This window comes from Spinacia oleracea, chromosome 4 (genome assembly GCF_020520425.1).
Source record: "Spinacia oleracea cultivar Varoflay chromosome 4, BTI_SOV_V1, whole genome shotgun sequence".
In the NCBI taxonomy this organism is placed as follows: Eukaryota; Viridiplantae; Streptophyta; class Magnoliopsida; order Caryophyllales; family Amaranthaceae; genus Spinacia; species Spinacia oleracea.
In genome coordinates this window covers 58,720,743-58,734,180 of record NC_079490.1, presented here as the reverse complement: position 1 = coordinate 58,734,180, position 13,438 = coordinate 58,720,743, and the positions used below count along the sequence as shown (strand labels likewise).

The 13,438-nt window shown below is 35.2% G+C and overlaps 1 protein-coding gene across 3 annotated transcripts; it reads right to left on the bottom strand.

Moving 5' to 3' along the window:
• Nucleotides 1–10,548: 10,548 nt before the first annotated feature.
• On the bottom strand, nt 10,549–12,986 carry LOC110802525 (uncharacterized). 3 transcript variants are annotated; one of them, XR_008918863.1, is made up of 3 exons: nt 12,602–12,985; nt 11,515–11,727; nt 10,549–10,768 (listed from the first exon to the last, which is right to left on the bottom strand). XR_008918863.1 is itself a non-coding variant. In XM_056826839.1 (3 exons), the coding sequence occupies exons 2-3, from the start codon at nt 11,668–11,670 to the stop codon at nt 10,604–10,606; spliced, it is 303 nt and encodes a 100-aa protein (XP_056682817.1). In that variant the 5' UTR covers nt 11,671–11,727; nt 12,602–12,986; the 3' UTR covers nt 10,549–10,603. The 3 variants fall into 3 exon arrangements, 2 of the variants coding, with proteins under 2 accessions (XP_056682817.1, XP_056682818.1); XM_056826839.1 differs by having other exon boundaries at nt 10,549–10,750; nt 12,602–12,986; XM_056826840.1 differs by having other exon boundaries at nt 10,549–10,747.
• Between the last annotated feature and the right edge of the window lie 452 nt (nt 12,987–13,438).

Below are 13,438 nucleotides of genomic sequence, written 5' to 3'. Positions count from 1 at the left end.
TAAGGGTAACACGAAGCGTCCATTGCTTCGTGCGTGCAAGTTATATGAACGAATCGCATAAAAATTTAAAATTTATATTTAAAATTAATGACAAATTAATAAATATTATTAATTTCATAATTTTAGGGCGAAAAATCGAAAATTTATTATCCAATTGATTTCCGATTGTTATGGATTCAAGTCTAGGTCATAAAAATTTAAAATTTATCGTAAATTTACAATTTTTATGGTGGTTTTTAATCATAGGTTTCTAATTAAATTACAATTAATTATGAAAATCAAATTAATTCTAAATTATTCTAATTTTCAACAAATTAATCATAATTACAAATTAGATTGCATAATTAACAAGACTAGGCATTCAAACTTGTTAAACATATGCAGTAGGTCAATCAAAAATTCAAGATTTATCAACAAGAATCGCAAATATTTAATTTAACATCTTAAATTTACGAAATTTTGCATTCGAAAAACTAAAACCTTCGAAAAGTCATAGTTAGGCTTCGAATTTGAGAATTCTGGGTTCGGCAGAAAAATAACTATTTTTGTCAAAATTTTAGAATGCCTTTTACATGCGGAATTGACACAAAAATCACTCAATTCGGATAAGTAACGAAGAAACTGCCGAAAAACTGCGTACGTATAATTAAATAAACGCAATTTGCAATTAATTAACAATTACGAAAATTAATCACCCCTTTTAATTCTTGCAAATTTGTAATATTTAACCATGTTCATGCAATTTAGATTATGAAAATAATAAGGGGCTCGTGATACCACTGTTAGGTTATGATTCATATGACAGTTCATAAATCATGCGGAAAAACCATAAAGCCAGAAAACATATTATTTACACATAATCATTTAGCATAGTTTAGATGCATACTCTTTGTTGCGTGCCTTCCCTAGCTGCGCCCGAACCGAACAAGAACAAGTCTTTAGGACTCCAAGTGTCGTCCCTCCGTAGATAGTCCACAGCACGTCCGGATCCGCCTTAAGATTGACCAACTAGAATCGCCCTTAAGGTTCTAATATTTTCGGTTAGGTAGGCAAGAATATTGGCTGATTTTTCTGCTTAAAAATCTTAGTTTTTGAATACTTAAAACTTGTTGTATAAATAATGACCCCTAGGCCTTTATTTATAGAGTTATGGAAAAGGAATCGTAATCCTAGTAGGATACGAATTAATTGAAATTAGAATCCTACATGAATTCTATTTAATTAATTTATCCAATTAGGAATAGAAATTTAATCATACACTGACTCTTGTAGATTTAGGAATCACGCATGAGCACAAACTCACACACACACGGCAGCCACAAGGGCTGCCCATGCGCGTGCGAGCAGCAGCCCACGCAGCGCGGCCCACGCATCCGTGGCCTTGGCGCGCGCTGGGCCTGCCTTGCGGTAGGCCTGGGCGCTGCCTTGGCTGCGCGCGTGCTTGCTGGGCGATGGCCCGGCTTCGTGCTGGGCCTTCGTCCGGCAGGCCTCGTCCGATGCTAATTCGTACGATACGCTTCCGATTAAATTTCCAGTTCCGGAATTTATTTCCGATACGAACAATATTTAATATTTCCGATTCCGGAATTAATTTCCGTTTCGAACAAATATTTAATATTTCCGTTTCCGGAATTATTTTCCGATTCCGGTAATATTTCCGATTCTGACAATATTTCCGTTTCCGGCAATATTTCCGATTCTGGTAATATTTCCATTTCCAATAATATTTTCCGATACGTACCATGTTTCCGTTTCCGGCAACATCTACGACTTGGATAATATTCATATTTCCGATACGATCCATATTTCCGTTTCCGGCAATATCATCGTTTCCGGAGTATTCATTTCTTGCCTGTGACGATCTTAGCTCCCACTGAAACCAAGATCCGTCGGTTCCGAATATCCATAGATAGAGTATCTAATGCCATTAGATACTTGATCCGTTTACGTACTATTTGTGTGACCCTACGGGTTCAGTCAAGAGTAAGCTGTGGATTAATATCATTAATTCCACTTGAACTGAAGCGGCCTCTAGCTAGGCATTCAGCTCACTTGATCTCACTGAATTATTAACTTGTTAATTAATACTGAACCGCATTTATTAGACTTAACATAGAATGCATACTTGGACCAAGGGCATTATTTCCTTCAGTTCCATCCTTGAAAGGAATTAAAACAAACTAGATGACCCTACAACTAATGTAGCAATGTCGTGCTTCATTTTCCACTTGTAGGTCATTAGTGTAGCCTGGCTTCCATTGTTTGAGTTATTACCGAAGTAAGAACCTCAAATGGTATATGATACCAATGAAGTTTGATTTCTAGGTCATTTTTCTTTAATAATAAACTTATAGGTAGAAACGGAATTGTAAATTCATTTCACTTGTTCCTTGTTTTCCTATTTCTTGTACCTTTTCTTATAGTCTTAAGATTTGACTTCTCAAATGTTAACTTTTATACTTTGTTAAACATGTCCAATGTCTTTTCAACAAAGCTCTTACAATTTCATTCATGTTGAATATTTGTGTCAACTAGATGTTCTCACCAGAAGCCTCTAAAGTTGTCTGAACATCAGTCTATTCGATCGTCTAGTATCTAGAATCATTCGAGAATTAAATGGACAAAGATATTTGGTTGTTAACCATTGGTAAAATTGAGTGTTCAACTTAATGCTTTATGATTTCAGAACTGCATTGTATTTTGAATTAACAAGCACCAATTGGTTTTCTCATTCGACCTTAATGGTCGAAAACAACCATAAAAGCCGCTATAAGAAACGTATATTTTAAATTTCTCATTTTCTCTCACTTCCGTGAATCGTTCTTAGATTCACTACCAATCGAGGAAATTTACTGTTACATTTCTAAAATGATTTATTACAGGGAAAGATATTTAATTGTATAAAATAATTAAAACACACATTAAAGCATGCAAAGTCAAAATATTTATCATGAGTAATAAGTTGAAAAGGCAAAATGCAATTTAAACTAGTCATTGAGCATTTTATTCAAATCATTTAGTTCCGACAGGTGTGAATAATATGGATTAAAGACCCTTAAAACCATTAAAGAGTTAAGCATGCTTTGGGTTGTCTTAATCCTAAAACATTTTAGGTAAGCAAATCCTATACTAATAGTCTAAAAACTACTCTTGGTTGATAGGTACGTCTAAGAACTTTTTAGGAAAACCTATCCCATTTGCCACGACATAAAATGACTCCTTACTTATATCATCGAGTTCAATCAAAATCAACTTGTACTCGCACCTAATTGTGTACCTCAACTTTTAGGATCAAGAAATGACATCTCGCTTTGGCGGAAAACTATCCTAATCGACCGAAAAATGTACTCACAATTAATGGTGTACCTACCCTTTTAAGATCAAGAAGTGACATCTCGCTTTGGCGGAAAACTACCACTAACGTGACATAAAGGTAAGAAGGTAAGTGCTATTTTGGAATGGCACCTTTTAACTCAATTTTAAGTTTGGAACTTAAGATTTTTTACTATGTTGGTTAGATTTTAAGTGAACTAAAATCCTTAATCATGCAACATAATCAAGCTACAATCTCATGCATAATAACAAGACATATATAAAGCAATAAATATCTTAAATCATGCATAAGATTAATTGTGATTTAGTATGGTCTGACTTCATCTTGAAGCTTCAACTTCAAACTCCGTCTTGAAAATGGAAATGAACCTTCAATCTCGAACTTCATCATGGGAGGCGTCATTTTCACCAAATAGGATTTGCAAGATTGAATAATTAAACTAATTATTACAACAAGCTAATGGTACACAGACCATATTTAAATAAAACCCATTGTACGTTAGACTATAATTTACATTCAAAATAATGGTCCGCATACCAAATTTTCTATCCTATTTGGGTCATACTAATCACTTTCCGCAACCTACAAAACAATATATTTACAATATACCATTCATTTATCAATGAATGACCCACTTAGCAAGTTAGCAGAAAATATGACATCACATAATATTTGCAACAACTAATTAAGGCTCATAATCTACCAATTATTTGACCCTATTAGTTCTAATCAAGTTGTTAATCCTATGGAAATAAGGACATAACCAAGGGTTTAGCCAAAATATGAATAAAAGCTCCCACTCAAACCAAAAATTATATGCTTTACTAATTTTTTAAACATAAAATTGTTTTTCCAAGTCCAATCGGAAACTAACAAATTTAATTAACAATTTAAAGCTCATATAATAATTATTTTTAATCCCTTTACTTGATTTTAGTTGATTAGAATGATTTAATTATAATTTATTCAAGGTTTTAATTTATTAAATAATTAGAATAAAATTAATTATAATAATTAAACTAATAAAATTAAAGTCCGAGAAAAATTATTAGCACGAAAATAAAATTAATTAAATTCGTCGCTCAAAGGAAATAAAAATAAACAAAACGTGCATAATGACCCAAACAATACCACGTATGCGCGAGAGCCAACGCAAGGTCGATTCCTCGCCAAGGCATTGCAGCAGCAGCGCTCAACATGCACATTCATGGCTGAAGCCATCGCACAACAGTGCCGAGGCCAGCGTTCGTTGGCTTTTTGCCTTCGTTCGTTAGGCAGGCCAGCAACATAGAGACGCGTGGCATGGCACGAGGCCAGTACCCGCTCCCTCGTCGCCAGCGCTCGTTGGTCGAGCATGCTTCGCGCACGCACACACGAGCTCCCTTGCTCTGCGTGCCACTCGCCTAGCTCCTGTCTTCGCCTAGCTTGCTGCTTCCTCTCTCGCTTGCCCACGCACACGATGCATACAGGTCGTAGCCCGCACACCGCGTGCGCCTGTGCCTTGCACATTGCAGGAGAGCTGCATGGGCGACGAGCTCCCTTGCTCGTCGTCGCATGCCCATACCGTTGCAACACCCCTTAGGGCTACACTAGGCTATCCATCGCTTCGTGCGTGCACGTTTTATAAAAATCAAAAAATTTCATAATTTTAAATTTCATGATAAATTCATAAATCATATTAATTTCACGAATTTAGGCAAAAATAGATAATTTATTAATTAAAACAATTTCAGATTACATGAACTTTAGGGATTAAAATTAGAGTTTATAAAATTTTAAAGTTTCAAACTTAACAAATTTCAGGTGGTCTTTTAAACATGAGATCCTATTAAATTATCAATTTATTATGAAAAGTAAAACAAAATCCAATATATTCGAAATTTAACAAATTAATTATAATTACAAATTAGGTAGCATAATTAACGAATTTAAAACTTGAAATTGTTAATCATATGCAGTCGGTCAATTACTAATTCTAGATTATTAAACAAAATTGGCAAATATTGGTTTTTAACATCGTTAATAATTTTAATTATGCATCCGAAAAATTAAAACCCCCGAAAAGTCATAGTTAAGCTTCGAATTTTGGAATTCTGGGTTCGGCTGAAAATTATTATTTTTGTGAAAATTTTAAAACTCCGTTTACATGCGGAATTCACAATAAAAACATATGATTCCGATAAGTATTGACAAAACTGCCAAAAAACTTGCGAACATATACTTAAATAATCGCATGAATTTGCAATTAATTACCACGAAATCAATTCTACTTTTTAATTCCTTGCAAATTTATAAAATTTAATCAATGTTAATAATTGATTATGAAATTAAACAAGAGGCTCGTGATACCACTATTAGTGTAACACCCCGACATTTCTTTCTTTTCTAAAATAACCTTGTAATATAAAACGTGGAGAATTATCAAGGCATTATCGCCCGTGTGAAAATGTATCGGCTTATTCAAAATTTTGCAGCGGAAAACATAAAACTAACTTTAGGTTTATAAATCGTCAACTACAGAGTTAATCCCAAAACCAATCAACGAAAATAAAATCAATGTAGCTAGTTCAACAAGTTTAAAGTCCAATTAAACAAACCAAAGTCAACTTTGCAAATCCAAACTAAATACAAGCTCTCTAGTCCCGAACCTAATGATGCATCATCTTCAAACTTGTAGATGGAGAACGCTTATTGATCCTTAGAGACTGCTCACCAAAATGGGTCATCGCAGGATCCATAAGTTATAGCAATGATCAACACACACAAACAAAGCACGTAATCAGCAAAGCTAAGTACTACATACTAAATCAATAATAATCCTAACATGATTCTATTAAACGAACAATCTTAACATGATACTAATAAAACAAATAAAACATAAGCAAGGACAACCAAAACATAGTAACTAGAAGACAACATTTGACTAAACTAGACTAGACTTTTATAACATCACTATTATTTAATTGAAATAGTCAATGGACCGAGTTGTCTACTAGAAGCCTTCACAAACGAAGACGAGGTACGGACGCGACTCCGTAACCCCAATGACCTGCGATATCGAGGAAATTTTGAATAAAATAGAACCGGTGATCAATCCGGCCCCAGAAAAAGCCAATAGGCGACCCATGACCCCAACTCCTGATTGTCCGTCACTTTAGACGTGCACAGTCTAAAGCTATTGCTACTCAGTTTCACTTTACATGATTTACCAATTAATACTGGGTTATGACTCATCAATCACATAAATCATCCAATCAACAAGTGATTGCAACTTCTTTTATCTTTCAATTAAATAAGTGATCACAAAGTTTCGATCAAGAATTAATTCCAACTATTTCAACTTCTCCTTTAACAATGGTTAACCACCTTTATATAGGTGTAAAGTTTCAACTTACTAAACAAGGTCCTCGGCCCTCATAAAGTAGTCAAATACTAAAAGGGAACAACGATAAATCGATATAAACCAATATATATAATATATAATATAATGTTCCCAACCGACATGCTTGCATCCAACATCCATGCCAACATGTTATAATTCTTATAATAAAATTATATGCTCAACACATTCATCCAACGACATTGAACATGAAATTCCAACATAAACATGTTCATAAATACATTTCAATAAGTTCAACGCATTCATCCAACGACATTGAACATGAAATTCCAACATAAACAAGTTCATAAATACATTTCAACATGGTTTCAATAATAACACACATCCACAAACACACAGGTATGTACGTACCTTGTGTAAACAAATTGTGAGACCACTTTAATAATTCAAGAGTCGCCTACAGAGAATTCTTCGCCTAAAACAACCAACAAGGATTCCCCATGAACTTTTAATCATTCACAACAATAATAAAGCATTCTAAATACATCCTAAACATATTTTGAACTTTCCCCAATATTAAAACTTGGATATTTGATTTTCTAGCATCATAACGATTGAATTAATGATTGAAATTCGTTGAAAACTCTTCAAAAACATCATACTTTAAATTTTCAGCAATATAAACTCGTTTAAAAACTTTTCCAAGACTAACTTACATTCTTAGAACATCGAAACAATAAATTTAATAATCCCAAATCATGCTACCATGATTTAAAACCATTAAAGACGTAAAATTCATGCTTTAAATAATTAAAAATCATTATTTCAATGCATTTATATAATCTAAAGATTAAATTTATTATTTAAACATAATATATAAATCTGAAATTCTAATTAAATCATAAAAATCCTAAATTCAATTCAATTAAAACATACCTTAAATTAATAACATAAAATTAGAATATTTAATTTAATTACTTAGGGTTCAAGAAATAAACCAATAAGGAGGAGAGAGTGGGAGGCCGGCGGTCAGAGTCACGACGGCTCGACAGCGGAGGCTGGACACCGTAGCTAGTGGTTCAGGTGGATGGTGGTTGCGTTGATTGCTTGCGAAGGGGAAATCCACGCAGCGAAAAGAGGGGAAAAGAGAATGGACGAACGATAGAAGGAAGGGCACAACCTTACAGGGAAGCAGCGACGGCTTGCTGCGCCGGTCGGTGGTTGCGCAGCAGTTAGGCGGCAGCATGGTGGTGCGTGCGGCGGCTGAAAACAGAAACAAGCAACAACGATTAAGGGGATGTGCAAGAAACAGAAACCAAATAGTTTAGGGAACTAAAGAGAGAGAAGGGGAAGGGAGAAGTTTCCGGCGGCAAGGGCGGAGAGGGACGACGTGGTCGCCGGTGGGTGGTGGCGGCGGTGAACAGTAGCAAGCAAGGAGGAGGTGAAGGTTTTATTTTCACGTGAACGGAGTAGGAGAGAAGAGGGTTTTGTTTCTTTTTGTTTTTTCTTTTTACGTGAATTGAAAGAGGAGGGAGTAAGAGTTTTGGGTTTTTGTTGTTTGTTATTTGGGCTTCACCCAATTGGGTTAGAATTAGGATTGATATTGTTTGAATCCAAAATGGTTAGGATTGTTTTTCCAAATTCAATCGAACGTGTTTTAGTAATTTGAATTCTTTTCAAAGTAAAATTCTAAAATTATTTTTGATTACATAAATCGTTAAAATATTTAGAATGTAATTAAATAAAATAAACATACGTTAATTATATATTTATTAATAAAATTCGTAAATTCTATTTAAATATAAATAACTATATGTAAAAATATATTAATAAAATATATAAATTTACGGGGATTACAATCTACCCCTCTTAAAAGAAGTTTCGTCCCGAAACTTGACATGAAAATTCACATATTTTTCAACAGTTTTCAACTTATTCTTACTGGATAAGTATTTGTGCCACTCATGTGCACTCTTTTTCGAACTTAAAGATGCTTATGTTACTCATGAACACCTTTTCTTATGCGGAGAATCTATTTACTTGCGTCAACATTCATATATAAGTTGCTAAAAATGAGCATAAAATGCGTAAAAATGCCATAAAAAAGGGAAAAGCGCGAATTTATATCGCATTCTACCCCCCTTAAAGAAATCGAGTTACGCCCTCGTAACTCATCTCTGGGAATAACTTTGCATATTTCTCCTTCAACGAATTCTGTCCTCAATACTATATTTTTGCTTAAATCATTCGAGCAATTGGGGTTTCTGCACTTCTTTTCATATAATGCCTCAAAATTTTTCATCTTAATGCTCACATGATGACTATTGTTGTAAGAACATTCAATCAAATATAGGTGGTCTTCCCAACTACCCTTAAGTTAATAGCACAGGCTCTCAACATATATTCCGTTAGTAATCTCAGTCTGTCTATAGGTTGCAGGGTGGAAAGCAATACTCATTTTCAATGTCGTCCCCAAGATTCACTGGACCTTTTGCCAAAATTTCAGACTTTTATGGTCGGTAAGGATCTTCAATGTTTCCCCATAAAGGTAAAGTCTCCAAATCTTCAAAGCGAACACAATAAAAGTTAACTCTAGCTCATGGGTAGGGTAATTAGTTTCATAAGGTTACAAATGACGCGACAATAGGTGCAGAGGTCAAACGCTCTTATAAAATCTATAAAGCTTCCTTACATTTCTCTCTCCACTTGAATTTTGATTCCTTTTCATCAGGTTGGTCATTGGTCTTGCTATCTTCGAAAATTCTCTCACAAACTTCCTAGAAAAGTTAGTTGGGCCTAGGAAACTTCGAATATTGGACACGTTCTTGGAATAGGTCACTCACTCACAGCTTGGATCTCACGTATTGACCCCAAAATGCTATTTTCTTCAAACGAAAACTCACTCTTAGAGAACTTGACATACCATTGATTCTTTATAAGCGTCTCCAATATAATCCTTAAGTTTTCAATGATCTTTTCATTACTTGAATAAATCGGGATATCATCAATAACAACAACAAACTTATTTAGGAATTCATAGGAACATCAGATCCATAAATATGGCAGGTGCATTGGTTACCCAAAAGGCATTACTGTAACCCAGAATGACCGTAATGAGTCTTAACACTACAAAAAAATACGACTCATATTGACGCTTTTTTGGTCAAAAAGTGACGCCAAAAAGCGTCACAATTTTCTATAATGACACTTCATCAAAGCGTCATTATATTTTGGGCCACTATATAATGACTCTTTTAGTAGCCACTCCTTCAATTTAAGGACGCCTTTAGTGGTGGATTTTTGTCGAGCTACATTTGGCACGAAATCCCGCCAAATCGATTGTGATTCAACAAAGCGTCACAGTTCACCTTCCTGTCACTAGTGGAAAAACAGTCATTTGCGTCGGTCATTTAAGCCCATTTGCGTCACACATTGGTGCGACGCAACTGGCTGCGACGCAAATGAAAAAAGTCATTTGCATCGCACATTTGGGCGACGCAAATAAGAGTTATTTGCGTCGCAGATTAGCTAACCTGCGACGCAAATGAAATTTTTTTTAACATGCTGAAAAGTCATTTGCGTCGCTGTTTAGCTAATCTGCGACGCAAATGACCTTTTTTTTAACATGCTGAAAAGTCATTTGCGTCGCAGATTAGCTAAAGTGCGACACAAATGACTTTTCAGCATATTTAAAAAAAGGTCATTTGCATCGCAGTTTAGCTAAACATGCGACGCAAATGACTCTTTTTATTTAAAAAAATCGAGCTGCACATTTTATATTTTATGCTATATAGTGCATAGAGTATAAAATGTGCAGCTCATTTCTTAATTTTAATTCGCTATAGTTCATGAATTAACATAAATACTCATAACATAGGGGTGCAAAATACCCATCCAATAATAATAGAACAAAAATTATGTTCAGGAAATTACAAAATAAAAAGAGTTAACGTTAAGTCATCAATGATTGCCAACTTCATACATTTCTCTAACATGTTCAAAGTTATTTTTCTCCTCTCATGCCATATTGAAATGTATCCTTTGAGTGCCAGCTGCTCAGATATAACTCCACCCTGCTACAAACAGGTAAAATTCTAATGCCATAGAGCGGTTAATGAAATATTATACTGCTAATGAAAACAATAAAAATGCAATGATTCATACTTCATCACCAGTGAATATCCAAAACGCAACCAAGCAAATGGAAAATCACAACCGAACTCAACACACATACACATTCAGAACTTATTGTAAATCAATCAGAACATCTTAACGTAAAGAGTTTTTAGGGATACTATTCTATTAGTATATACCTAGAGGGCAATTCACAGTCCCTTATACAGTTATACCAGGACCTGTTTTCTTTGTTATTCAGGACCTTTTATAAAAGAAAATCTTAAAAACCAGAATGGCCAAGTTCAAACAGTTGCAAATTTAGTTTGAAGCAGCAGTACAAAGACTTTAGATGTTCACATATTCTTAAATGCTTTATAACAACCAAGATTATATGAGGCTTTTCTTAGACAACTCTAAAATTAAGTAAACTGCACATACACAGTACAAATGACATTTTCTGCAATGACAGGAGCTTTAGTATGACGTATACACCAAACATCCCCCTCCCCCTTCTGTAGTTTTCTCCTTGCTAGTTCTAAGAGTACACAGTCCTCTTTTCTAACCTCCCACATTGAGTTTAAGACATGAAACTAGACAACTAAGCAGCCAAGGGAACTATATATCTATATTTACAGAAATGGAAATCACATCATGTTAAGCACACAAGGGACTATATGGACACGAGAATGGGGCATGCGATGTGAAACAAAAACATTAATTTAACCTTGTTGAGGAGTTGGCGAGCATATTTTTTATCAGTTTTGCGGAAGACAATAGAAGCAGCAGCAATCTCAGTACCAGGTTTATGTTCCCCTGCAGCCTGCAACTGAGACTCATAGAAGATAGCTCCCCATGCCAGGGTTGTCACCTTGAACGCCATCGGTAGCCCGTACTTTACATTGTCTCCTGCATCATAATATCACCCTACCAGGTCCACCTACATTCATAAAATTGATGCTAAACATGAATTTCCACTTAGTGAAACTTTACTTGATAACCTCCATTAATGAAGCACGATTAGATAAGCATAACTGTAGCGGTTACTACAAAACTAAAATTTGAAAAAACAATAATAAAGATAACAATGATCTCTTTTTTGCGTTTCTACTCTTGCTCTTCAGTACAAGGATCATGTTGACCTTCACCCACAACAGGTGAAAACCATGTGAGACCTTTCTCCCACTTTTGCAAGGTTAAATGCATCGTACCATCCACTGACATTCATAAAGATAGTTCAGAAACTATAAACAAAGTAGCACCTAGCAATCTGACACTAAAACAAGACACTTGCACTGATAGAACCAACAATGCACACACAGATAGAGCGAGAGAGAGTCTACTTGTTGATAGCCTGCTGCCTCAAAATGGAAGCTCAGTGGTAGAACTTTTGGAAGAAATAACATAGTTCTAATTAAGCACCAAATTACACAATCAGAAAATCTCCAGAAAAAAAAAGAAGTTTAATATAGTTAACACCCCTGAATTTAAAAAGTATAATGGGTTAAATTACTTTCCCCAAAACACTAATATGTTCCATCTTGTACAGAGATTCTCAACAATTATAACTCCAGAAAATCAAAGTCGACCTGACTTGAAATTGAATCCATCACTCAGCTACAAATCGACACTAAAGTCTAAAACCCCAGCTCATTCTCAAGCAACCTAAATAACTAAAAAAGATTGTAACTTAATGCTAATCGTACGATTCACAAAAATAAAAATCGATAACTAATTAAATCAAACAAATCAACAACACAATAAACCAATTTAATGACCAATCAAAACAAGAGAATTAAATAAAGTAAACCAACCTTGAGAAAGAAAAGAGGAGTAACAGAAGATTTGGTCGGCCAGAATGGAGGACGACAACCTCAGTACCCATGGCAGAGGCGAGTAGGTGGTAGCGGCGGCGAGAAGCGCGATCTACCGGCGAGCAGAGTAGTGCGGTGGATGGTATGGTGAGAGGATGCTTTGAACTGCACAGAATCAGTTCGTACTTGCGTCACGGATCCTTTCCCGACCTTGACCACGAGCACTAAGATGGAGGAGGAGGGTGAACGCGGCAGAGTAGAGGAGGAGGAAGAACATACGACAGTGAGAAGAGGAGGAGGGTGAACGACGGTGAGAGGGTGAACGAAGGAGGAGTTTTGTTTTAGGGTTTTATCTCGATTTAGGGTGAACGCGCGCAGTAATGAGAATTTCTTTGAGTCATTGCGTCGCACGTTTATAAATCTGCGACCCAAATTTAATTCATTGCGTCGCAGGTTTGTAAATCTGCGACGCAGATGACTCTATAATGTTTGGAACAGTCATTTGCATCGCATATTAGCTAAAGTGCGACACAAATGACAAATTTTTAGACTAAAATTTTAAAATTGCGTCACGGATTTATAAATGCGACACAAATTCAGCGATGCAAATGACTGTTTTTCCACTAGTGTGTATTTCCCACCAAAACGCTTTTGATGCAAAAAGCATCACAATTTACCTTTCATTATTTCCCACCAAAACACCTTTGATGCAAAAAAACATCACAATTTACCTCCCGGTCATTTTTTTTAATGCTTGAATTAACAATTATGTTGAAACGAAGAAGAATCAAATATATGAAATTATAAAGTATATCTGATCATAATCGCACTTATTCG

Bases quoted from the DNA above. Each gene is read 5' to 3' on its own strand.
- LOC110802525 (XM_056826839.1), bottom strand. From the start codon at position 11,670: ATGGCGTTCAAGGTGACAACCCTGGCATGGGGAGCTATCTTCTATGAG. The intron at 10,751-11,514 runs GTTAAATTAATG...ACCTGTTTGTAG, and splicing joins CTCGCCAACTCCTCAACAAG to CAGGGTGGAGTTATATCTGA.